The sequence below is a fragment of the Hyaena hyaena genome, unplaced genomic scaffold, assembly GCF_003009895.1.
Source record: "Hyaena hyaena isolate Hyena2069 unplaced genomic scaffold, ASM300989v1 scaffold_181, whole genome shotgun sequence".
In the NCBI taxonomy this organism is placed as follows: Eukaryota; Metazoa; Chordata; class Mammalia; order Carnivora; family Hyaenidae; genus Hyaena; species Hyaena hyaena.
This window is the reverse complement of record NW_024080813.1, coordinates 593,284-617,415: the sequence shown is the minus strand read 5'-3', so window position 1 is coordinate 617,415 and position 24,132 is coordinate 593,284. Positions and strand designations below refer to the sequence as shown.

Genomic DNA, 24,132 nt, shown 5'->3' with positions numbered 1-24,132 from the left:
TCTATTCACCAGCTGAAGGACATTTGGATTGTTTCCAGGTTTTGGTTATTCTTTATTTACACTCATTTTTATGAATATTTGTTTTCATTTCTCTTGGGTAGATACCAAGGGATGGAACTGCTGGGTTGTATAGGTAGTGTATGTCTAACTTGGCAGTAAGGAACTGCTAAAACAATTTGCCAAAGTGGTTGTACAAATTTATTCCACTAGCAATGGGATACTCCACAACCTCACCAACAATCAACATTGTCAAAGCACTTAAAATTGTTAACATTGAAGACATTTTAAATAGGTATATAATGGTATTTCATTGTGACTTTTATTTGTATTTCTCTGATGACTGATGTTGAATATTTTTTCATGTGCTTTCTGGCCACTTGTATATCATCCTTTGTGAAGTGCCTTGAACCAATTATCCACTGCAGCATAACAAATATTACACTTACTTTGCTCCCAAATTGGTAATTTGGCCAGAACCTGGTGGAGACCACGCATGTCTGCTCCACATGACATTAGGTGGGGCATCTTGATGTCTGGGGATAATTTGGCAGCTGGGACTGGAAGTACCTGAAGACCCACCCACTCACTCACTATGTCTTCTATTGATTCTGGCTCTCAGCTGGAGTCTATGTGTAGTTGCCTGGCCTGCTCTGTTCCAAAAGCTAGCATCTCAAGTACAGGGTGTGGGGACACAAGACACCATCACTAATGGGGGGTGGGGGTGTCAGCATCACACTGTGCGAAGAGCATGTGGGATAGGATGTATTGTGGGGCCATCCCTGGAAAATACAGTCTGCCATGTGTCCAAATCTTTTGCTCATTGCTTTGTGTTCCATTGTGGAGTTAAAAACCTTTGTGTATTCTGGAAATGAGTCCTTTTTCAGTATAAGGCTTGATTTTTCATTTTCTTAATGGTTGTCTTGAAAAAAGCAAAAATCTTTCCTTTGGATAAAGTCTGTTTTATCTGATTCATCTTTTAAGGTTAGTACTTTCTGTGTACTAAGACATTTTTTGCCTAAGCCAAGTTCTCAAAGATTTTCTCCAGTATTTTCTCTAGAAGTTTTTAGTTTTCACTTTTATGTCTGCATCTCTGGTTCAAGTTCATGTTTACACATGGTATGAGGTAAAGGTTGAATTTCATTTTCTCTTATGTATATCCAGTTGTTCTAGCACCATTTTTGAACAGACTATCTTTTTAGTATTGAACTACCCCAATGACTTTTTCAGATATCAGTTTTATGCATCTGTTCCTTCTCAATATTTAACTTTATACCAATACCACACTGTCCTGATTACTGTAGTTTCATATTCAGCCTGGAAATCGGGTAACAGAAGTTCTCCACATTTGTGCTTCTCTCTTAGAACTATTTTGGCTATTTTAGGTACTTTGATTTCCATATAAGTTTTAGAATCAGCTTATTAATCTATAATTACACATACCTGCTGGGATCTTAATAGGGTTTGTATTAAATCTGTAAACCAATCTGGGGAGAACTGACCTATTAACAAAATTAAGTCTTCCAATCCAAGAACACAGTATGTATCTTCATTTGTTTAGAACTTATTTTCCTCAGCAAGATTTTGCAGCTCTGATGTGTTTTAGTATGGGTCCTCAAGACCATCCTTAGGCTCAGTGATTAGCTAGAAGGATTCACTGGGCTCAAGCTGTTATGGTTATTGCTCACTGCAGTGAAGGATACACAGTAAAATCAGCAAAGGAAAGTGCACATGTAGAGGAAACCAGGTGCAAAATTGCAGGTGTTCTCACCCAGTGTAGTCACACAGGTGCACTTATTTCCCCAGTAATAATGTGACAGCACTTGCAAGGGTGGTGCCAAGCAGGGGCGCTACGGCCTGGGCATTCAAGGTATGTATGGAGGTAGTTGGTGATGAAGGTGTGCCATGCCTGTGAAGCCTCAGCTATTCAAGTGTCGATGGAGATGCTCACATGGGGTTTCTCCTCCTTGCTGTTAGGAGGGTAAACTGCATTGATTTTTTAAAAAACTATTTTAACATTTAGTTTTGAGTGAGGGAGAGACCATGAGCAGGGAAGAGGCAAAGAGACAGGGAGACACAGAATCTGAAGCAGGCTCCAGGCTCTGAGCTGTCAGCAATGAGCCCAGCGCGGGGCTCGAACCCACGAACCGTGAGATCATGACCTGAGCTGAAGTCAGATGCTTAACAGACCAAGTCATGCAGGTGCCCCTCCATCGATTCATTTTGGAATGTTAAACCAAGTTCCTGGGATAAAACCCACTTGTTCAAAAGCTGCTACTGTTTTTATACATTGCTGGATTCAGCTTGCTAATCTTTGCACAGGTTTTTGTGTCTGTGTGCAAGCCTGCCTAATTCTACCTGCACTCAGGTCTGCAAAGGTGTCCTCAGCAGTAAGCCGAGTGACTACAGGGCTTGCCTCATTTGTCACTCTACTTCCGGGTACCATAGTTTTGTGCTGCTCATTCCCTGGTATCTGAAAACTGGATAGGAAAACAAATATATTTAATATATTTTCTTCTTGCAGATAGTGGGAGGGCAAGTCTGGTCCAGTTATTCTGTCATTTTGGAAGTAGAAATGTTTAGATAAACATAATTTTTGGAAAACAGCATTACTTTTATAAAAATGTTCACATTTCCATAACCTCTGAATTTTGAAAATTTTTATTTTAGGGAAGTATTTGGATTTGTGGGCTGAATTTCAGACGATGGTTAAGGTGAGCTTTTTTGTGTTGTCTCCATAAATAATATATTTCTAAAAATATTCACCTACCTAATGTGTGTGTGTGTGTGTGTGTGTGTGTACACGCATACACCTAAGGTAGGAGATCAGGATTGAAGGAGAGTGGCAATAGCCACCCATATCTTAAAATGTGTGCTTTATGTTGTTAAAAAAACAAAATTCACCTGAGTAAATTTTAAATATATTATCTTTACTCAATGATTCATGAATCAAGCAGCATCTGAGGAGCTATACAAAATAGAAGACTTTTTTAGGCAGAAGGGAGCAGGAACAGGGAAGTTAAACTAAGCAAAAAAAAAAAAAAAAAAAAAGCAGACTAGTTATTGCAAAGATCACTTTTCTTTAGTGGATGGCAGTCATCTATCAAGCAGATGACCTAACTAGTGCTGATTAGATGATTCCTGAATGACAGGTTTAAGATTCCATGTCCCAGAGAGCCAAAACTGTAATTGATTCTCACGTTGGTGATCTGAGGCTCAGTGTAAGTGACTCCACTTGGGGCTGTTGTCTTATTCTTAGGCATGCCAAATGTCACTATGCAATCTTAATCCTTCGGGACACTGTCTTCCTACTCTACTGGTATGGTTAAAGGGAATGACTCCCCCACCCCCAAACCGGAAACACAAATTGAATGCACACTATTTTAGGACACAGTTGTCAGGTCTGAAGTTCATCTGTCCTCTGTTACCAGCCCTGCTAACTTACTTCTCCACCCCTCTCCACTATAAAGGCAGACAGGATGGAGTTTAAATCCTGCTTTGCCACTTTCTAAGCATTTTAAGTTTACGTATGATCCTGGCTTAGCTTTAAACCTTTTTCAAATGAAGCTACTGAGGCTCAGTTTAAGTAACTTGCCAAGAACAAACAGTTCATGAACTTATGGGGCCTTAAAACTCAGATCCAGCCTGACTCTAAAGTTCTCTTATGTAAGCCATGCTGAAGATGGTCTGAAATTCTGTGCCGCTTTGAAGGTGAGCTGGCTTTTATGCTGCCGCCGCCACCACTACCGCCATCCTACCCAGTTAAAAGGTGGACTTCAGTGAACATGTCATTAAATAGCCTCACTTGCTAATCCACTGATTTCCTGACAGGACTTTGTGAATGTGCTGTGTACACGTATTTTTGCAAGAGTAATACCAATTTTGTATATATATTTTTGTCCTGGACATGATTCACTCAGAATGTTTTTATTTCTTTTGTTGGAATTTAGATTTACACACTGCAATATGTTATTTTTTTAAAGGAACTGGTAAACAGTGGTGGTGAGACTTTGCAAGGAATAAAAAAGCTAACAGAGAGGCTGTGGGAAAGGGATGAAAACATTGAGCGTATCAGCACCTGGCTACAAGGGAATTTTGAAGAGCTGCGTTTACTTGTGGAACAGGAATCCACAACGGACCTCTCTAGTAAGTAACCTCTCAAAAGCTTTGGGTAACAAAGAACCTCTTGTTATTTTACTGTGGCTGGTAACATCAAAATTAAAAAAGGGATTAAAAAAAAACCTTACCAAATAATTTAGTTATCCCTAATAATCCATCCCTAACTAATGTCACATTCACCTAAACACTGATTCTCCTTTGTGGGGCCGAATGTGGTCAATCAGCAGTGTGAGACAAATCCTGTCCACCTATGTGAGTTTTCTAAATAACTGAATCTTAATTTCATTCTGGGTTTTTTAAACTCTTATTTTAAAGGTCTTATTAAATCCTTTTATACACTTTCTTATCTTCTTAAGCAGAGGATATGAAACATCACTTTACCTTTTCTTCCTGAGTTTAGTATTAAAAACAGCAACTATTGCCTTCTCTGAAAATCTAGTGGTAGTGACGCCTTCTGGGGATTCTGAGATGTAACACATTCTATATAACATGACTGTGTTAAGAGCAAGCAGTCCAGTCTCTCCAGAAGATGATCAACTTCATCCTCAGTTTTTATTCTAATGTCACGTTAGACGTGAAGGCCACAGAACTCTGTCCACATTCTGGCTGCTGTAGGAAATGGAGGTCAATCCTTGCACAGGTACAGCCCTGAGGTCCCAGGGGTCAAATCCCTTGGGAAGGAGGGATGATGGAGGTAGGAAGGGCTGGGAGAAGGAAGGAGAATAGAGTGTAGAGGAGAAATGGAGTGGCAAAATGAGAACATCATCTAGCAAGTGCACAGATCTGTTAGAGATGTCATTTTATTTTTGAGAGAGAGCGAGCACAAGTTGGGGAGGGGCAGAGAGGCAGACACAGAATCTGAAGCAGGCTCTGAGCTGTCAGCACAGAGCCCGATGTGGGGCTCCAACTCACGAGCCATGAGATTGTGACCTGAGCCGGGAGTCGGGCACTTAACCGACTGAGCCACTCAGGCGCCCTTAGAGGTGTCATTTTATTTTTTTTAAACTTTTTTTTTTTTAATGTTTTATTTATTTCTAGGAGAGAGAGAGAGAGAGACACAGCATGAGCAAGGGAGGGTCAGAGAGAGGGAGTCACAGACTGAAACAGGCTCCAGGCTCTGAGCTGGCAGTCAGCACAGAGCCCGACGTGGGGCTCAAACCCACGAACCGCGAGATCATGACCTAAGCGAAAGTCGGACGCTTAACCGACTGAGCCACCCAGGCGCCCCTAGAGGTGTCATTTTAAAGAATGTCATTAGATAAGCAATTTTAAAGGTAGGTTGTAGAAAATGAAATAAGATAGGAAGTGATGAGATTAAAAATATTCCAATATTTGGTAAAACCAATGTTCTCAGGGTACTGACAAAAGAAATAATGTTTTAGTGACCAGTGAAGACTTTCGTGGCTAAACTATCAGCCTAAAAGTTGTTTTTCTGGTGCCGCTTATTACGTATAAGTGAATACTGGGTTGCTGGTGGGCCCTGGTCACTTTGTAAAATTTTCTTTGGTAAGTCAGACCATCCTCAGCAACTGTAGATCAAGCAGAATTTTAAAAGCGAAATCACCTCAAAGCATCAGTTGCCCTATTTTCACACAAATGAGACTTTCATATTTGTCTGAAACCTGATGGGATTTTTTATGTTGGAGCAAATGTACATAGATTAGATTGAAAAGCTAAGCCCACTGAGTAACTGTATTCCCATTTTTCACATATTTTGCGGACTGTCTTATTGAGAACTCTATGGAAAGTAGAGGATTGCAGTGTGAAAATAAAGGAAGACCAGCTACGTACAAACAAGCTGAGGCATAAAACTTGGTATAGCAAGAGAGTGAGAGTTACCATCCCTTGTTTTTTGCAGAGGTTCAAAGGGCCGGCAGGGAAATGGGAAAGGTGTATTGTGTATGGTGTGCTCTAATTGGAGCTTGTTGGCACGGCGAAGCTGGGGGCAGGACAGGGTATGTGATTCATTAGTAAGTGTATCTGGCTTTCTCTGGTTGCTCCATGGTTGAAAGGGTCAAAAGTAGGGAAGTTAGCGGTTGGTGCTAATGTTACGGCATTCTGGGCCAGTTGCAGAGTTTGTGGGTCAGAGAACTCCTCAGGCTATAGTTTTCCCACCTCTCCTATAGGGGAGAATCAGTTATCATACAAATGTAGGTAAAACCCCTTGTCATAAGGGTTTCACAGGAGTAGCAGAACGGTGAGAACACCTAACAGGGAATGAGACTTTGCCTCGGTTAAGGAATAGGGAGAGGTCTCTGAAATGGAAAGGAACTCCACTTATTTCCGCTCCTAGAGCATCAGCACAATGTGGGCTTTGAAGGTAGGTGGACGTGGGCTCAGATCTCAGCTCTGCTTCCTACGTGTTATTTAACCCCTACTCCCTAGGTTTCCCTGATTATAAAACATGGATAGTTAACAGGACATTACAAAGCATGAGACCCAAATTAGGCACTCATCAGAGCTCCTGAAATCTATGGCCCCTTGGATTACCTATCATCTCGGAGCCACCTGTAATCTGGCTTTTGGACTTTCCCTGTTGAACGGCTTCTCAAAAGTAATGGGACTTGTAGAGAAGCCTTTGATCTATGGCAGCTCAGCAGCCCTCTCCTGTCCTCTCCTGGACATAATCTGTCACTGCAGGGCCCTGCCCTCTCCTTCGAGAACACTGCCACTAGCTTCAGTAACTCACGGGGCACCTCTGAGCCCGGCCCTAGAGCAAATGCTGCGGGGACTAAACTGAATAAGACCGGGTCCTTGAACCTCAAAGTACATACATCCTGAGAATAAACCAGCAAAGAGCTGATTAGAATACAAGGGGCTCGGGGCGCCTGGGTGGCTTAGTCGGTTAAGCGCCCGACTTTCGCTTAGGTCACGATCTCGCGGTTCGTGGGTTCAAGCCCCACGTCGGGCTCTGTGCTGGCTGCCAGCTCAGAGCTTGGAGCCTGTTTCAGTCTGTGACTCCCTCTCTCTCTGACCCTCCCCTGCTCACGCTGTCTCTCTCTCTCTCTCTCTCCTAGAAATAAACAAAACATTAAAAAAAAAAAAAAGAATACAAGGGGCTCCTTCTATAGTGAGTGGCTACTAAAGGGTAGAGAGGCACTTCTAAGCCTTCTTCAGGTGTTGGGAATACATAGGGATGTCTTCCCGAAAGGGCAGCAGACCTGCCCCGGCCAAGGGCTGCGGTAGTCTGGCTGAGTGGACATGTGCCGGGGGGTACCGACTGGCAAGGGGGAGGACAGGCTTGTCAGAACCTGAAATGCCAGAATTCATCTTGAAAACTAAGACTGTTATTTTTTGCCTTCACAGTCCTTCCAGATAAAAGGTAAACAAGTTCTTAATGTGTATTCCCAAATCAAATAGTAACTGAGTACAGATTTTTTTAAAAGAATTAAAAATGATTTCGTTTTAAAATTTAAAAAGTCCAAGTCTTATACCATATAATTTAGGTTACCGATATTTAAAGAAAGATCAAATTTATGTATGCTATCAGATATCTTTTAGTTACAGTAATGAAAAGGACTTGATAAAGTTATATTTTGATCACTTAATTCTGAAAAAGAAGCTGGTTATTAAAGCAGAATTAAAATTTTTTAAAATAATTAGTCAAAGTCTCTTGGAAAAATTAAGATCTGAACTAGGTAGAGAGTTTAGACCATACTTGATTAGAATCACCTGGACGAGGTTTTAAAAATCCTTCTGCTGGGGCTGCACCTTAGACTAATTTACCTCGGATCTCTGGAGGTGGGATCTGGGCATGTTTTAGACCTCTCGCCAATGGGCTCCAATGTGCAAGCAAGCCTTGCAAACCAATAGTTTTAGACAAATATATAACCATGTAATTACTAAATTAATAAAAACATTTTGACCCTTAAATGACCTATCCGCACTGGTTAGCAAAATAATTACCATGCACTGCAGCAGTGAGTGTCATGATTGCCTACAAGGACCTAAGTAAACCCTGAACAAACCTGAACCTAGGACAAGGGCAATATGTTTTTATTTTTGTTTTGTTTTTAAATGTTTCAAAGAGAATCCCAAGCAGGCTCCACACTGTCAACGCAGAGCCTGATGTGGGGCTCAAATTCACAAACTGAGATCATGACCTGAACTGAAATCATGAGTAGGATGCTAAACCAGGTGAGTAACCTGGGTGCCCCTGTTTATATTTTTAATGACAATGTTTCAACAAATTATTTAAACCATTAGCAACCACAGTTGCTATGAATTGTTCTGATCTTATTCTTAAATATATATGTGCATTTTTAATTGCTTTCATTATGCCTGAAATTCTTTGCATTTGAGGAATGTAATTATTCTATGATTCTTCCTTTTGCATACACATTTTTCTGCTAGAATAGGAAATCAGAGAAGATAACTGTTAAAATAGCCCCAAAAGTAGTGGGACAGATACGGCCCTGGTAAGCAGACACTGACTTCCCGGGATCCACCTCCAGTCCCAGATTATACAGTCATCCAAGTGAGGATTCTCTGGGAAATTTAGAATTTTTAATGGATACTAATAACCACCCAAACTTGTGTGAGATACATAGAATTTTTATATTTTATTTATTTTTACTCATACAGAAGAAAAGAAGAAGAAACAGGTTCATATCCAAAAAGTCTACTCCCCAGTGGTTAAATGTACTATGAAAAGAGCATTAACAAAGAAAAACTAACAAAGGTACAACTGCTGTGAATTCAAAAGGCACAAACAAAACTACAAAAAAAGTAAGTGCATTTTCTTTCAGATTTTGCAGTGGTCAGGGGAAGTCTTAAGTCTGAGATTAACAAACCTGAATAATCCCCAATGAACAGCAGAAACAGTAAATAACATTCTAAACAATACAAATGGATAAACATGGTCAGAATATTAGGTTAAGTGCTAACCTTATTTTGAGTCCATGGTTCCACATGAGTCTCTTAAAGGCTTCAGAGCAGAAAATTCATAGCATGCCTTTCAACAACTAACCACAGGAAAACTAGGTATATATTCTGTATTTCGTTAAATCTAAGAAGGCATCAATTCTGAGATGCATCCTAAGTCACAGATATCACATGTAAAAAAAAGTTTCAGGATCAATAAAATATGGCACTGGTACAGATCCTTTAAAAAGGAGACCTAAGAAGGAGGGAATATGTGAATAGATGTATTTATTCATTTGGGAAAGGAATTTTCCTCTCAATAATTAGTTTGAATTTTTGCCACAATTATTGTGTCAAAATACAATTTACAATTAAATGTCAGAACATCTGAGGGTTTTTTCTTTTTGTAGTTTAAGCATTTTATTGTTTTTCTTAACAGAAACAACCAGAAGAGGTCTTCAACCAAACTACCTATAAAAAACCTGTTATATAAATTATGCTCTATTTTTATAATCAAAATACTGTGCTGGTAAAAATAAATAGATACAACAAACAACGTACTTCACTTCCATGTTTGCTATCAGACCAACAAGGTATGTCAGTCCTTATAATTACACTTGAAAAACAAATACATGCAAAATTAGGCCAATGCTAACAATTGCAGATTATTCCAGAAACATGATTTTGCTCTACAGAAGAACAATATCGATGCAGGAGGCAAGTGGTTCCTAACAAGCTTGTAGTGTATCTACTACACAACAGACTATTTTGTATTTTCCAAGTCTAACCATAAAGCCTGGTAAGTCAAAAAACAAACCCAATCTTATTTCCACGTACAACAGAAGAGTATGAATACATTTTATATTTTTTACTAAGAATACTTTATAGTTTTTTTGGCTCTTACATTCAGTGTCCATTGGCTCCTTCGGAGAGTATTCGTGAAGGTTCGGTAAATTTTGCGGTAAACAAGTAAAAAAGAGCTGGTGTGGGTACCAAAGCCAAAAGGGGTAAATCTTGCTCGAGTTTATCCACTCTGGAAATGGATATTATTCCATAGGCATGAAGTAACCAGTGGCTGAAGAGAACAATAAGTCTTTTCTTTCTCACCAGAAGATCATAGCAATTCTACATAGTTTTATAAAAGAAAGAAAACAAATACAGATCATCAGGCTGAATAAATGAGATAATTAATTATAATTTAAAATGTGCTGTTTGTTGGGAAGATGATGGAACAGGAAGATCTCAAGCTTACCTCATACACTGAGATAACAGACACATGAGCGCAACTAACTCTGAAAACGGCCTAAAGACAGGCAGAAGACCTTCCACAGTTAACTCTGGAGAGGAGGCCACATCAGCAAGGGGAAGAAGGGTGGGACGTGGTTAGGAACTAAGCCCTGGCAGAGACTAACCACGAAGAGGAGGGGCACCAGGAGCTGTAGGCACAGGGGTCCAGTGCTGGGAGGCTGAGTCCCCATAACGTTAGGCTTTGAAAGCCAGTGGGCCTTAGCTTTGAGAGTTTTTACAATTGGTGGTGCCAAGCTCCAAGAGCCTGCATCACAACCTGGTAGATACACAGCATAGAAGCAACAGCTTGAAAAGCACCTGGGGTATCTGCGAAGGAGACTTACTAATCTCAGAATGTACACTGTGGGGGCAGGGATCGTCAGGAAACTTCTCCAGGAACATTCCCGCACCATAAGACCCAGACACTTGCAGGAACCAGCAGAAGACGCCACCTGTCTTGCTAGCACCCTGTCCCGACATACCCTGCAAGCAGCCCCAGAGTGGCTCCTGCCCTGGGGAGAGGGGAAGATAATCACACACGGATGTGCCTGCAGTCCCGAGAATCGAACCTTATGACCAGATGTGCAGAGGAAGGACCCTGCTGACCCGTGCTACTGTGACCTCAACAGACTGAGAACAGGCATCTGATCTGACTGCTGATACTGCCCCGCCACAGGCCCTCAGTGACTACACCCTGCCTGGTGTGCCCCGAGTAGATCAAGTGGGGCCACTGCAGTTGACTGGATGAAGGCAGATGCAGCTCAGCCACAACAGTAGGACACAAGTACCCACATAGGAGACACCCCTGAAGCGCCTGGTTCTGGTGACCAGGGCACCACAGGACCTTCAATATCAGGAGATATAGTGGACTTTTCTAATACACAGGGGGAAAAAACAGACAAATGAGGAGACAGAGGAATATGTCCCACATGAAACAGATAATATGCATGATAAAGTAATGGTTATAGGGATATTCACTGGACTTGAGAAAAGAGTGGAAGATCTCAGTGAGACCCTCAATAGAGATAGATAGAAAATATCAGAGATGAAGAACTCAACAACTAGGATAAAAAATACATGAGAGGGAATTAATTTAGGGAAGGAGACGAAGGGATCAGTGATTTGGAAGATGGATATAATAGAAAGCAGCCACGCTGAATAGCAAACAGAAAAAGATACAATAAAAAGTAAGAATAGGTTATGGGACTCAGTAATATCACCAAGCATAATATTCACCTTATAGGGATCCTAGAAGGAGAAGAGAGAGAAAAGGGGCAGAAAGTTTGAAGAAATAATAGTGGAAAACTTCCCTAATCTGGGGAAGGAAATAGACATCTGGATGCAGGAGGCACAGAGAACACCTAACAAAATTAAACCAAGGTCCACACCAAGACACATAGTAATTAAAATAGCAAAAGTAGTGATAGAGATTTTACATGCAGCAAGAGAAAGGAAAGCAAGCACATATAAAAGAAAACTCCATAAGCCGATTAGCTGATTTTTCAGCAAAAACTCTGAAGGCCTAAAGGAGTGGCATAATATATTCAAAGTGCTAAAAGGAAAAAAAAAAAAATAGCCAGCAAAGTTACCATTCAGAAGAGAAGAAGAGTTTCCCAGACAAAAGTTAAAGGAGTGCAACACCACTAAACCAGCCTTACAAGAAATATTCAAGGGAATTCTTTGAGTGGGAAGAAAAGCCCATAATCAGAAGAAAATTAGGAAAAGGAAAAAAATGTCACAGATGAATGTAAACATATAATAAAAGATTAATCACATATAAAACCAGTATGAAAATGAATGCACAAAAGCAGTAAAATCAATTGTAACTATAATAACCAGGGATTCATAAAAGGATGCAAAGTATGATCATATACATAAAATGCAGGGGAGGGAAGCAAAAATTTAGTGCTTTTAGAATGCGTTCAAACTAAAGTGACCCACAACTTAATACAGACTGCTATACACATAAGGAGTTATATATTAACGGTAACCACAGATCAAAAACCTGTAATACATATGTAAATAGAAAGGACTCCAAACATAACACTAAAGCCATCAAACCACAAGGGCAGAGAAAGAGGAGCAAAAAACTACAAAAGTAGTAAAACTAAGAAAATGGCCTTAAGCATACTTATCAATAATTATTTTGAGTACAAATGGACTAAATGCTGCAATCAAAAGACATAGGATCCTAAGTGGATAAAAAACCAAAACGCATCTAAGTGCTGCTTTTAACAGACACTTCAGACTTAAAGACACATGCATATTGAACGTGAAGGAATGGAAAAACATTATGCAAATAGAAAAGAAACCTGGAGGGGCACATGGGTGGCTCAGTCAGTTAAGCATCCGACTTTGGCTCAGGTCATGATCTCACGGTTTGGGAGTTTGAGCCCCGCGTTGTCAGGCTCTGTGCTGACAGCTCAGAGCCTGGAGCCTGCTTCAGATTCTGTCTCCCCTTCTCTCTGCCCCTCCCTCTCAATAATAAACATTAAAAAATAGAAAATTAAAAAAAAAAAAGGAAGCTAGAATAGCAATACTTATACTGGACAAAATAGACTTTAAAACAAAGTCTGTACCTAGACGGAAAGGGACACATCATAATAAAGAAACAATCCAACAAGAGGATATAACAATTATAAATATCTATGCACCCAACCTGGAAGCACCTAAATACATAAAGCAACTATTAACAGATACAAAGGAAGAAAAATGACAGTAATACACTAATAGTTGATTTCAACCCTCTATGTACATCAATGGATACATCATCCAGACAGAAATCAACAAGACCAGTGGCTTTGCATGACAAGTAAGACCAGATGGGCATACAGATATATTCAGGGTATTCCATCCAAAAACAGTGGATTACACATTCTTTCCAAGTACACATGGGACCTTCTCCAGAATGGATCACGTGTTAGACTACAAAACAAGTCTCAATAAGCTTAAAAAGATTAAAATCATATGCATCTTTCTAACCACAAAGGTATGGAACTAGAACTCACAAGGAAAAAATCTAGAAACACAAATACATGGAGGCTAAATAACATGCTATTCACAATGAATGGGTCAACCAAGATACCAAAGACAGAATAAAAAAATACATGAGACAAATGAAAACCACAATGGTTCAAATCACTGGGATGTGGCAAAAGTCGTTCTGAGGGAGAACATGATAGCAACAGGACTACCTCAAGAAGAACCATTTCAAACCTTTTCAAGCAAGCTAGAAAAACAAAGCCCATAGCCAGTAGAAGGAATAAAATAATAAAGCCTAGAGCATAAATAAATCAAAGAGACGTTAAAAAGAAAAATAGATCAGTCAAGCCATGAGCTGGTTCTTTGGAAGATCAACAAAATTGATAACCATTAGCCAGACTCATCAAGAAAAGAGAGGTCTGAGATAAAACTAGAAAAGGAGAAATAACTAATGCCACTGAAATACAAGGGATTATAAGAGAATATTATGAAAAATTATATGCCAATAAACTGGACACCATTGAAGAAATGGATACATTCCTCGAAACATAAAACCTCCCAAAACAGAATCAGGAAAAGTACTATCAATGAAATGGAATCAGTAATCAAAATGCTCCCAACAAACTAAAGTCCAGGAGCACATGGCATCACAGGTGAATTCTACCAAACATTTAAAAAAGAGTTAAGGGGTGCCTGGGTGGCTTGGTCAGTTAAGCATCTGATTCAACTTCAGCTCAGGTCATGATCTCAGGGTTGTGAGATCAAGCCCCGCGTCAGGCTTAGAACTGAATGTGGAACCTGCTGGGGATTCTCTCTCTCCCTTTCTCTTTGCCTCTCTCTCCTTCTCTCTCTCTCTCAAATAAATTTTTAAAAATAAAAATAATACCCCCCCCAAAAAAAGAATTAATACCCATTCTTCTCAAACTATTCCAAAAAATAGGAAGGGAAGCTTCCCATTTTATTCTCTGAGGCCAGCACTCTGATACCACAACCAGATAAAGATACCATAAAAAGCGAAAACTACAGACACATTACACATATACATATATATTATTATAATTACTCAACAATTATCTCTGATGAAGATGCAAAAATCCTCAACTAAATATTAGTAAACCACATAGAAGAATACACTAAAAAAATTACAATCAAGTGGGTTTTATTCCAAGTTCAATCAATATTTGCAAATCAATCAACACACTATATCACATTAATGAGAGAAGGGATAAAAACCACAGGACCATCTCAACAGATGCAAAAAAGCATTATCTGACAAAGCACAGCATCCATTTGTGATAAAACCTCTCAACAAAGTCAGTCTAGAGAGAACATACCTCAACACAGTGAAGGCCAAATATGAAAACCCCACAGCTTACATCTTACTAAATGGTGAAAATCAGAGCTTTTCCTCTAAGATCCAGAACATAACAAGGATGTTCACTCTCACGATATGTATTCAACATATTACCAAAAGTCCTAGCTACAGTGATCATATAAGAAAAAAAATAAAAGGCATCCAAATTGATATGAAGTAAAAGTTACACTATTTGCAGATGACATACAGTAAAAGCTTGGATTGTGAGTAACTTGGTCTGCGAGTGTTCCACAAGACGGGCAAACATTTCTAATTTTAACTTGATAAACAGTATCGTGAAATACAAGTAACATGATGCCTAATGTCACATGATCACAACTGAGCCAAGTTCTTGAAATTCATTGGGATATACAAGTACTTTGGATTATAAGCATGTTTCCGGTTCTACTGTATTATTCAGAAAACCATAAAGACCCACCAAACCAAGGTTCTACTGTATTATACAGAAAACCATAAAGACCCACCAAAAACCAACTAGAAGTGATAAATGCATTCAGTGAGGTTGCAGGATACAAAATAAATAATCAGAAATCTGTTGCATTTTTATCCAATAATGAAGTAGCAGAATGAGAAATTTAAGAAATGATCCCATTTACATTGTACAAAAATAACAAAATACCTAGGAAGAAAGTTAACCAAGGAAGTGAAGGACCTGTACCCTGAAAATTATAAAACACTGTTGAAAGAAACTGAGGGTGAGAATCTATAAGGAACTCACCAAACTCCACGCCCGAAAAACAAACAACCCAGTGAAGAAATGGGCAGAAGACATGAACAGACACTTCTCCAAAGAGGACATCCAGATGGCCAACAGACACATGAAACGATGCTCAGCATCCCTCCTCATCAGGGAAATACAAATCAAAACCACACTGAGATACCACCTCACGCCAGTCAGAGTGGCTAAAATGAGCAAATCAGAGAACTCTAGATGCTGGCGAGGATGTGGAGAAACGGGCACCCTCCTGCACTGTTGGTGGGAATGTAAACTGGTACAGCCCCTCTGGAAAACAGTGTGGAGGTTCCTCAGGAAACTAACAATAGAACTCCCTTATGACCCAGCAATAGCACTGCTAGGAATTTACCCAAGGGATACAGAAATGCTGAGGCATAGGAGCACATGTACCCCAATGTTCATAGCAGCACTCTCCACAATAGCTAAAACATGGAAAGAGCCTAAGTGTCCATCAACAGACGAATGGATCAAGAAGATGTGGTTTATCTATACCATGGAATACTACATGGCAATGAGAAACAATGAAATCTGGCCATGTGTAGCAACATGGATGGACCTTGAGGGTGTTATGCTGAGCGAAATAAGTCAGGCAGAGAAGGACAAATACCATATGTTTGCACGTATAGGAGGATTAGGAGGAACTTGATGGAGGACCAAGGGGGAGAAGAAGGGCGGAAATGGTGGGGGAAAGGGAGAGAGGCAAACCATGAGAGACTCTTGAATGCTGACAAAAACTGAGGACTGATGGATGTGGGGGGGAGGGGGGGATGGGCATGAAGGAGGGCACTTTGGGGATGAGCACTGAGTGTTATGTAGAAACTAATTTGACAATAAACTATTTGTAAAAAAAAAATAAATAAATAAAAATAAATAAAAAAAAAAAAAAAAAAAGAAAGAAACTGAGGGTGACACAAACAAATGATAAAGAATTTCCATGTTCATGGATTGGAAGACCCAATATTGTTAAAATGTTTTTAATGCCAAAGAAATATACTGATTTAATGCAATCCTTATCAAAACAGCAACATTTATTATAGAACTAGAACAAATAATTATAAAATTTGTATGGAACAAAAAAAAAAAAACCCCTTAAATAGCTAAAGCAACCTTGAGAAAGAAAAACAAAGCTGGAAGTATGACAAGCTCAGATTTCAAGGTACACTACAAAGCTACAGTTTTCATAACACTATTGTACTGACATAGAAAGAGACACACAGATCAATGGAACAGGATAGAAATCCCTGAAATAAACCCATGCATATATGGTAAAATAATTCAGGACAATGGAGGCAAGAGTATACAATGGGGAAAAGATACTCTCTTCACTAAATAGTGTTGTGAAAACTGTACACCTACATTCAAAAGAATGAAACTGGACCACTTTCTTACCCTACACACAAAAATAAACTCAAAATGGATTAAAGATCTAAATGTGAGACCTGAAACCATAAAGTTCCTAGAACAAAACAGGCAGTAATCTGACACTGGCTAAGGAAACATTTTCCTAGATAACGTCTCCCCAGGCAAGAGAAACAGGAGGAAAAGTACTGCGACTATACCAATTAAAGAGCTTTTACACAGTGAAGGAAATCATCAACAAAACCAAAAGGAAATCTAATGAAGGGGAGAAGAAATTTGCAAGTGGTATATCTACAAGTAATATATCTGTAAGAAACAATCTGATTAAAAAATGGGCAGAGGACCTGAACAAGTTTTCAAAAAAAGTTACACATATGAACAGCAGACACAGGGAAAGATGGTCAACATCACTCATCGTCTGAGAAATGCAAATCAAAACTACCTTGAGAGATCACCTTATGCCTGTCAGAGTGGCTAACATCCAAAACATAAGAAATGACAAATGTTAGGGGTGCCTGAGTGGCTTAGTCGGTTAAGCATCTGACTTTCACTTAGGCCATGATCTTGCAGTTCGTGGGTTCGAGCCCCACGTCGGGCTCTGTGCTGACTGCCAGCTCAGAGCCTGGAGCCTGTTTCAGTCTGTGACTCTCTCTCTCTCTGACCCTCCCCTGCTCACGCTGTCTCTCTCTCTCCTAGAAATAAATAAAACATTAAAAAAAAAAAAGAAATGACAAATGTTGGCAAGGATGTGGAGAAAAAGGACCCTCGTGTACTGATGGCAGGAATGCCAACTACTGCAGCCAGTGTGGGAAACAGTATGGAGGTTCTACAAAAAAATTAAAAATAGAATTACCAAATTCCACTAGCGCGTATTTACCCAAAGAAAATAAAAACTCTAATTTGAAAAGAAATATGCACCTCCATGATCACTGCAGTATTAATTACACAGCCAAGATATGGAAGCAACCCAAGTGTCTATGGATAGATGAATGGATAAAGTTGTGGTATAGATGAACAATGGGATATTACTTAGTCATAAAAAAGAATGAGATCTTGCCATTTGCAACAACATGGATGGACCTAGAAGGTATAATACTAAATGAAGTAAGCCAGTGAGAGAAAGACAAATACCATATAAATTCACTCATATGTTAAGAAACAAAGGATTAAAAGGGACCAGGGGGGAAAAAAGACTCAAATATAGAGAACAAACTGGTGGTTACCAGAGGGGAGGTGGGTGAAATAAAGGGGATTAAGAATACCCTTAATCTTGATGAACACGGAGTATAGAATTGTTGAGTATACTGTACACCTGAAACTAATATAACACTGTATGTTAATACTTTAATAAAAATAAAACATATTGTTTCCATACAAAATCTTAACCTCAGAATTACACAATGTTTGACCTAAAAAGGACCTAAGAAATCACTCATTCTAGCTACTACACTTTACAGATGAGGAAACTGAGGCTTCCTATAGCCATACAAGCACTACGGGATAGTCCGTGTCTCTAAGTTCTAGCCCACACCAACATTCAACCCTGGAAACACTACCATTTCTTCTGAGAGATATGAACTAGAAGGGAATTCCATACTATGTGCCTGCTTCCTACCCTGATCCACAGTAGCTGACTTTTTCAGGTGGCAAGGAGAAGGGACACACACCCAACTTCCTCAGTCTCCAGTGTTCCTGGAGTCTGCTCCCTGGATAATTAGAAGGGAACAGAAATGACATATGAACACTGTGATTTCCTTTCATCTTTAAAACAATTCTATAATATGGAGAAATTGGAGGGACCAAGTTATTATAAAAGTAGTATCTAAAGGTGCTAATAAACACACTGAAATATAATTTGCAGTAGGTTTGTTACCAACTTTCTCTTACTGAATGACTCATCAACTCATCTATAACTAGATTTTCTTTTCCTGATTCAGGTCCCTGTTTCTGACTCATTATAGAGTCTAACTGAAGTACACAAACATTTTATAGAGGAGCGATTCCTGGGGCAGAGAAATGTTTCAAAGCTAATTTAACTATTCACAGTAGTTGCAGGTGATAAACAAAAATTCAAAAACTTTATTTTATTGAAATATCCAATCATTTCCTCCCTCCAGTCTTTCCTTAGAATTGATAAAAATAACAAAATGAATTTGTTTATCTTCTTTAAACACCTTGTAATGTTGATTAAAGATTACAAAGGAAATAGGGACAGTATACAAATGACAACATTTGAATCACCATAAAAATATTCTGTGTATTTCCTCTGTTATTCTACCTGAAAGCCATTCCCTTTCATTCTTTCACTAAGGTCAGAGAAAAAGGAGGAACAACAATGATTCCAAAATAGTCTCTGGGTTGAACTTTTTTAAAGAAAGGATTCAGAGTACGCAGCTGAAGACAGTGCCCAGGCACTAGACTAGCAAGCAGGACTGACGAGAACTAAGACACTTTGCTCTTTTATTCCTTTCAAGTTAAAGGAATAACTCAGAGTTCTTTATTTCCACGGAAATACTAAAAAGAGACAAAATGGAGGTCTCAAAACAGGAACAGTATCAAAACTAATGTGACCATTAACGTCCTTTCCAAACACCAAAACATTAGTTACTAGAGTGCAAAAGTAAACATCCATAATTGAGAAAATAAAATTGGGAACAAAATATAGAAGGGTACAGAATATATATAATTATTGATGATTGTTGGGGTCACCAGTGTAAAATAAGGTGTAAAATTAATTCTACATACAAGAAAGCATTTTATGCTTCCTTCAAAATAGTGTTAACTTTCAACATTTCAATAAATAAACATTTTCTATGTGGGTCAATTATGTGAAATGATAGTTTTTTTCTCCAACATGAGGAATAGTCGAGCCCACTACTTCATTAACTTCCCAAGCGAATACAGTTTAATATGCAACCTTTTATAAACTCAACAAGCTAAAAGCTACTGAGTGCCATTAAACAAGGATTACTACAACAATCAGTAGTACCACATCATATGTATTATTTATGTACTACTATTTTCCTATTCAGTTGTCAAATCTATTTAAAAAAACTTAAAGGAAAAAAGATTTCCTACCTCTATTTCAGAAGCCGACATGTACACAGCCAGAGTAACCAAAGATAATACTAATATAATGTATGGGAAGGCATAATCTGAAAAACAGACATTGGCATTATATTGAAAATTAAATATTCTGAATAAAACATCAAAAAATTCAAACAGTATATTTCTCCCCATAGTTGAAAACTTTCTCAACCAGTTCTATGAGAGACTTAAGCCCTATGCCCTAAAGGGGGCAGCAAACTTTCTGTAAAGGGCAGGATAATGTTTGCTTTGCAGGCCATACAGTAGCTGCCTCAATCACCCAAGTCCCTGTTACAGTGGGAAGCAGTCAGACAATACATAAATGAATGGGTGTCGCTATGTTCCAATAAAACTTTATAGACAATAAAAATCCAAATTTCATATAATTTTCACGTGTTAAGAACTGACTACATTTTTCCCTCTACCATTTAAAAAATATAAAACTTGGGGCACCTCGGTGGCTCAGTCAGTTAAACATCCAATTCTTGATTTCGGCTCAGGCCATGATCTCACAAACTGGATGGTGAACTTGAGCCCCACATTTGGCTCTGCACTGACAGCACAGAGCCTGCTTGGGATTCTCTCTCTCTCCCTTTCTCTACCCTTCTCCCCAGCTCAAAATAATAAAAATAAACATTAAAAAAAAGGTAAAACTATCCTTGGCCCACCTTTGAAGATCACTGCCTTAAGGCATCTACTGAATGTAAAGAATTAACTTCCATCTATGCATCTAGAATGATACTAGTATGTACCAAACTTGTCTTGGGAGGACTGAGAAAATAATTACTCAAATAATTTTGTTTCATGATCCAAATAGAGGACTTTGGTTGAGAAATGCTAAATATAACAGTTATTCAGTTTTAATTACTCTTTAGAAAAGTTCATGTATCAATAAACCTCAAAGGATAAATGGATCATCCAGTATTCTTTATGTCAAAATTCTAGCTATTTCTACTTCAGGCAAAATTTTTTTCTAACAATATAGTATCTTTCTCTTAAAATGTTTTCAATTTAAAGCACACTTAAACAAATGAGCAAATTGAGAAAAAATATCTTAAATTATGTTTCATATAATTATTTTAAAACAACTTCAATTTATGAAACCACTAATCATTTTACATTGCAATGGAATCCATCTGGAAGAATTTCAAATGTTTCAGAATGCAGAAGCCAGAAACTTGATATTAATCTATACAGGCCTGATTCCAACTTACTGAATAACTACCTTTTTTTGACATTTAGGACATTTTAGTTCATAGACAGTGATAAGCATCCTCAACAATGATTTTAAAAAATCCCATTTAATTTATAAATAGCTAAACAATGTTGCTAATGATATGAATTTAAGACCAAGTAGTAAAAAACCATCTAAGGTAAGAGGAAATTTCTAACAAGGCCTAAACTTGTGGGGAGTGGACAGTGGTCCTGGGCTCTTGGCAGGATTTAGGTCTTGGGCTCAGGCATGGTTCTTACTCTAGGGTATAAAACAATTTAAGATTTTGAGCAACTAGACCTGGCCAGGGCGGGGTGGGGAGGGGGGGGGTGCAGGCAGGATGAGAATTTGCATTTTAGTTCCCCTGGTGGTTCAGATGCAGATCACACTTAAAAACCAGATTCAACAGGGGCGCCTGGGTGGCTCAGTCAGTTGAGCGTCTGACTTCGGCTCAGGTCATGATCTCACGGTTCCGTGGGTTGAAGCCCCACATCAGGCTCTGTGCAGACAGCTAGCTCAGAGCCTGGAGCCTGTTTCAGATTCTGTATCTCCCTCTCTCTCTGACCCTCCCCTGCTCATGCTGTCTCTCTCTCTCTCTCTCTCAGAAATAAATAAAACATAAAAAAATTTTTTTAAATAAAAATTAAAAAAAAAAAACAGCTTCAATAATACTTCCAAGCTGGTAAAATTTTGTCACAGACTTCTTTCTAATAATTCCAGTGCCTCCCCCCCAGACACAAGTATCTCTTAAGCTACCAGAGGCTGCTTGCTGCTCTACTTTGCTCAGACTTCTGTTTCTCCTTGTTATGAACAGAATGTTTGTGTCCCCCCAAATTCCCCTGTTGAAATCTTTTTTTTTTTTTTTTTTTTTATTTCTAGGAGAGAGAGAGAGAGAGACAGCGTGAGCAGGGGAGGGTCAGAGAGAGAGGGAGATACAGACTCTGAAATAGGCTCCAGGCTCTGAGCTGGCAGTCAGCATGACCTAAGCGAAAGTCGGACGCTCAACTGACTAAGCCACCCAGGTGGCCCCCCCTGTTGAAATCTTAACTGGAAATATGACGGTATTTAGATGTGGGGCCTTTGGGAGGTGACTGGGACATGAGGGCAGAGCTCTTGTGAATGGAATTAGTGCCCTCACAAATGAGACCACAGAGAGCTTCCCTCTCCTCCTGCCCCAGGAGGACACAGTGGGCTCTTACCCAGACACCCGATCTGCTGGTGCCTTGCTCTTGGACTCCCCATTCTCCAGAACCAAGAGAAAAAGTTTCTGTCATTTGCAAGCCACCTATAGTATTGTAACGGCCATCTGAAACAACTAAGACACCCCCAGAAATAAAAAATTATCTATATTTTTCAATATCATAAGATCACGAGTTGGTATAATGTCCTCTGTGGCTAATCTCAGCAGCCTGCATGAATTTATATTTAGCGCAAATGAACACTAACTCCTCTGTCCTCGCAATGAATGTGTTCTGAGCAGGGGCTTATTAACAAAATGATCTGACACTCACTGTGGGAAAGGACATTTTTCTTTAAAAAAAATTGTCTACTGTTTATCTTTAAGAGGGAAAGAGAGAGTGTGTGATTAGAGGAAGGGCAGAGATACAAGGAGACACAGAATCTGAAGCAGGCTCCAGGCTGTTAGCAAAGAGCTAGACACAGGGCTTGAACCCATGAACTGTGAGATCATGACCTGAGCTGAAGTCTGATGCTCAACCAACTGAGCCACCCAGGCATCCTGGAAAAAACATTTTTCAATACAGGCAGGTACAGTATATGAAACATTAGTGTCTAGCAGTCTTCTTGTGTTAACCTCCCAAACCCTGACCAACTTCCCACAGCTTTTTCCCCTTTTCCCCTCGTATAACCAAGAGGTCCTACACAATAGCACCATCTGTAAGCTAGGACACAGGGGATTTGAAGGCTGACAATTCTTAAAGCTCTCCCAAGTGTCACACTAGTATAAATAATTACCTGTATTCTTGTGAATATTACATGAATACCTAAAACTGAATTGACTTCTCATCAACCTGTTTGCTTTTTCTAATATTCACTGTTGCTCTATTCATCAGTTACTAAGTCAGAAAACTACTCTATGGGGGCACCTGGGTGGCTCAGTCAGTTGAGTGTCTGACTCTCAATTTTGGCTCAGGTCATGATCCCAGGGTTGTGGGATCAAGCCTTGTGTCAGGCTCTGCTGAACACGAGTCTGCTTAAGATTCTCTCTCTCTCTTCCTCTGCCCCTCTCCTCAACTTGTGCACTCAAAAAAAAAAAAAAAAAAGCTACTCTATCATATTCTCCTCACATTCTGGCACCTCTATGTTTAATCGGTTACCTAGTTTACTTAACTCTATCTTTAAAGCAGCTCTTCATTCCCAGTGTTTCTCTGCTTTAGGTCCGACAGACTTGTCTAGCTGCGATAACTGATCACAGGATCTCAACTGATCCTCCACAAGTTCTCTTCCCTCACCAATCCATCTTCCATACTGTTACCAAGTTCTCTTTCCAAAATGCAAACCTAGGCAGGTCACTCTTCTGCCTAAAATCCTTAGAGTAGGTCTCTACTCCCTAGAGCAAGAATAGTGACCTCAAACCCCTAGAGGCTAGCCAGGTGGATAAATAACTGAAGTGGGCCAAAACTAAAATGGAATTGTAGAAGAAGTAAACATACATTTTCAAATGCTATGTAGGCCAATGGAAACAATACATCCGTAACTAGAATATGAAGCATAACAGACTCCTGACTAGTCTCCAATTTCCTCTTCCCTTGGCCACACCTTCACAGCACATTCCTCATCTTGAGCCAAATTTATCACCAAGCTACACAGTGATGCCCAGTCTTGTCTAGTGCTTTTAGGTCAGAAGCCTTGCCCTCTGTACCCTGGTGGACTCCACATAAAAGATGGCATCTAACAACCCTGCAACATTCAATGTCATATATCCAAGTAAGTGCTATACTATGTCCTCTCAGCTACTTCTAGCTTTCCTAGTATGTCAGTTCTTTTTTTTTTTTTTTTAAATATTTTTATTTATTTCTAGGAGAGAGAGAGACACACACGGCGTGAGCAGGGGAGGGTCAGAGAGAGAGGGAGTCACAGACTGAAACAGGCTCC

General features: G+C 39.3%; 2 protein-coding genes across 5 annotated transcripts in view; one reads left to right on the top strand and one right to left on the bottom strand.

Moving 5' to 3' along the window:
- CCDC175 (coiled-coil domain containing 175) overlaps nt 1–8,780 on the top strand; it is a gene marked incomplete at its 3' end in the record, with an annotated part of 73,353 nt that extends 64,573 nt beyond the window's left edge. The window contains exons 18-20 of the mRNA XM_039240771.1: nt 2,668–2,711; nt 3,981–4,143; nt 8,701–8,780. Coding sequence (XP_039096702.1) covers nt 2,668–2,711; nt 3,981–4,143; nt 8,701–8,780 — 287 coding nt within the window. The remainder of the gene's footprint in view (nt 1–2,667; nt 2,712–3,980; nt 4,144–8,700) is intronic.
- Nucleotides 8,781–9,718: 938 nt separating this feature from the next.
- The window catches only part of LOC120237469 (JNK1/MAPK8 associated membrane protein), a 44,282-nt gene continuing 29,868 nt past the window's right edge, over nt 9,719–24,132 (bottom strand). For 3 of the 4 annotated variants that reach the window (XM_039240772.1, XM_039240773.1, XM_039240774.1), the window contains 2 exons: nt 19,797–19,873; nt 9,719–10,104 (listed from right to left, as the gene is read on the bottom strand). In XM_039240772.1, the coding sequence (XP_039096703.1) occupies nt 9,886–10,104; nt 19,797–19,873 (296 nt within the window). In that variant the 3' untranslated portion in view covers nt 9,719–9,885. The remainder of the gene's footprint in view (nt 10,105–19,796; nt 19,874–24,132) is intronic. The other variant, XM_039240775.1, reaches the window with a different exon arrangement.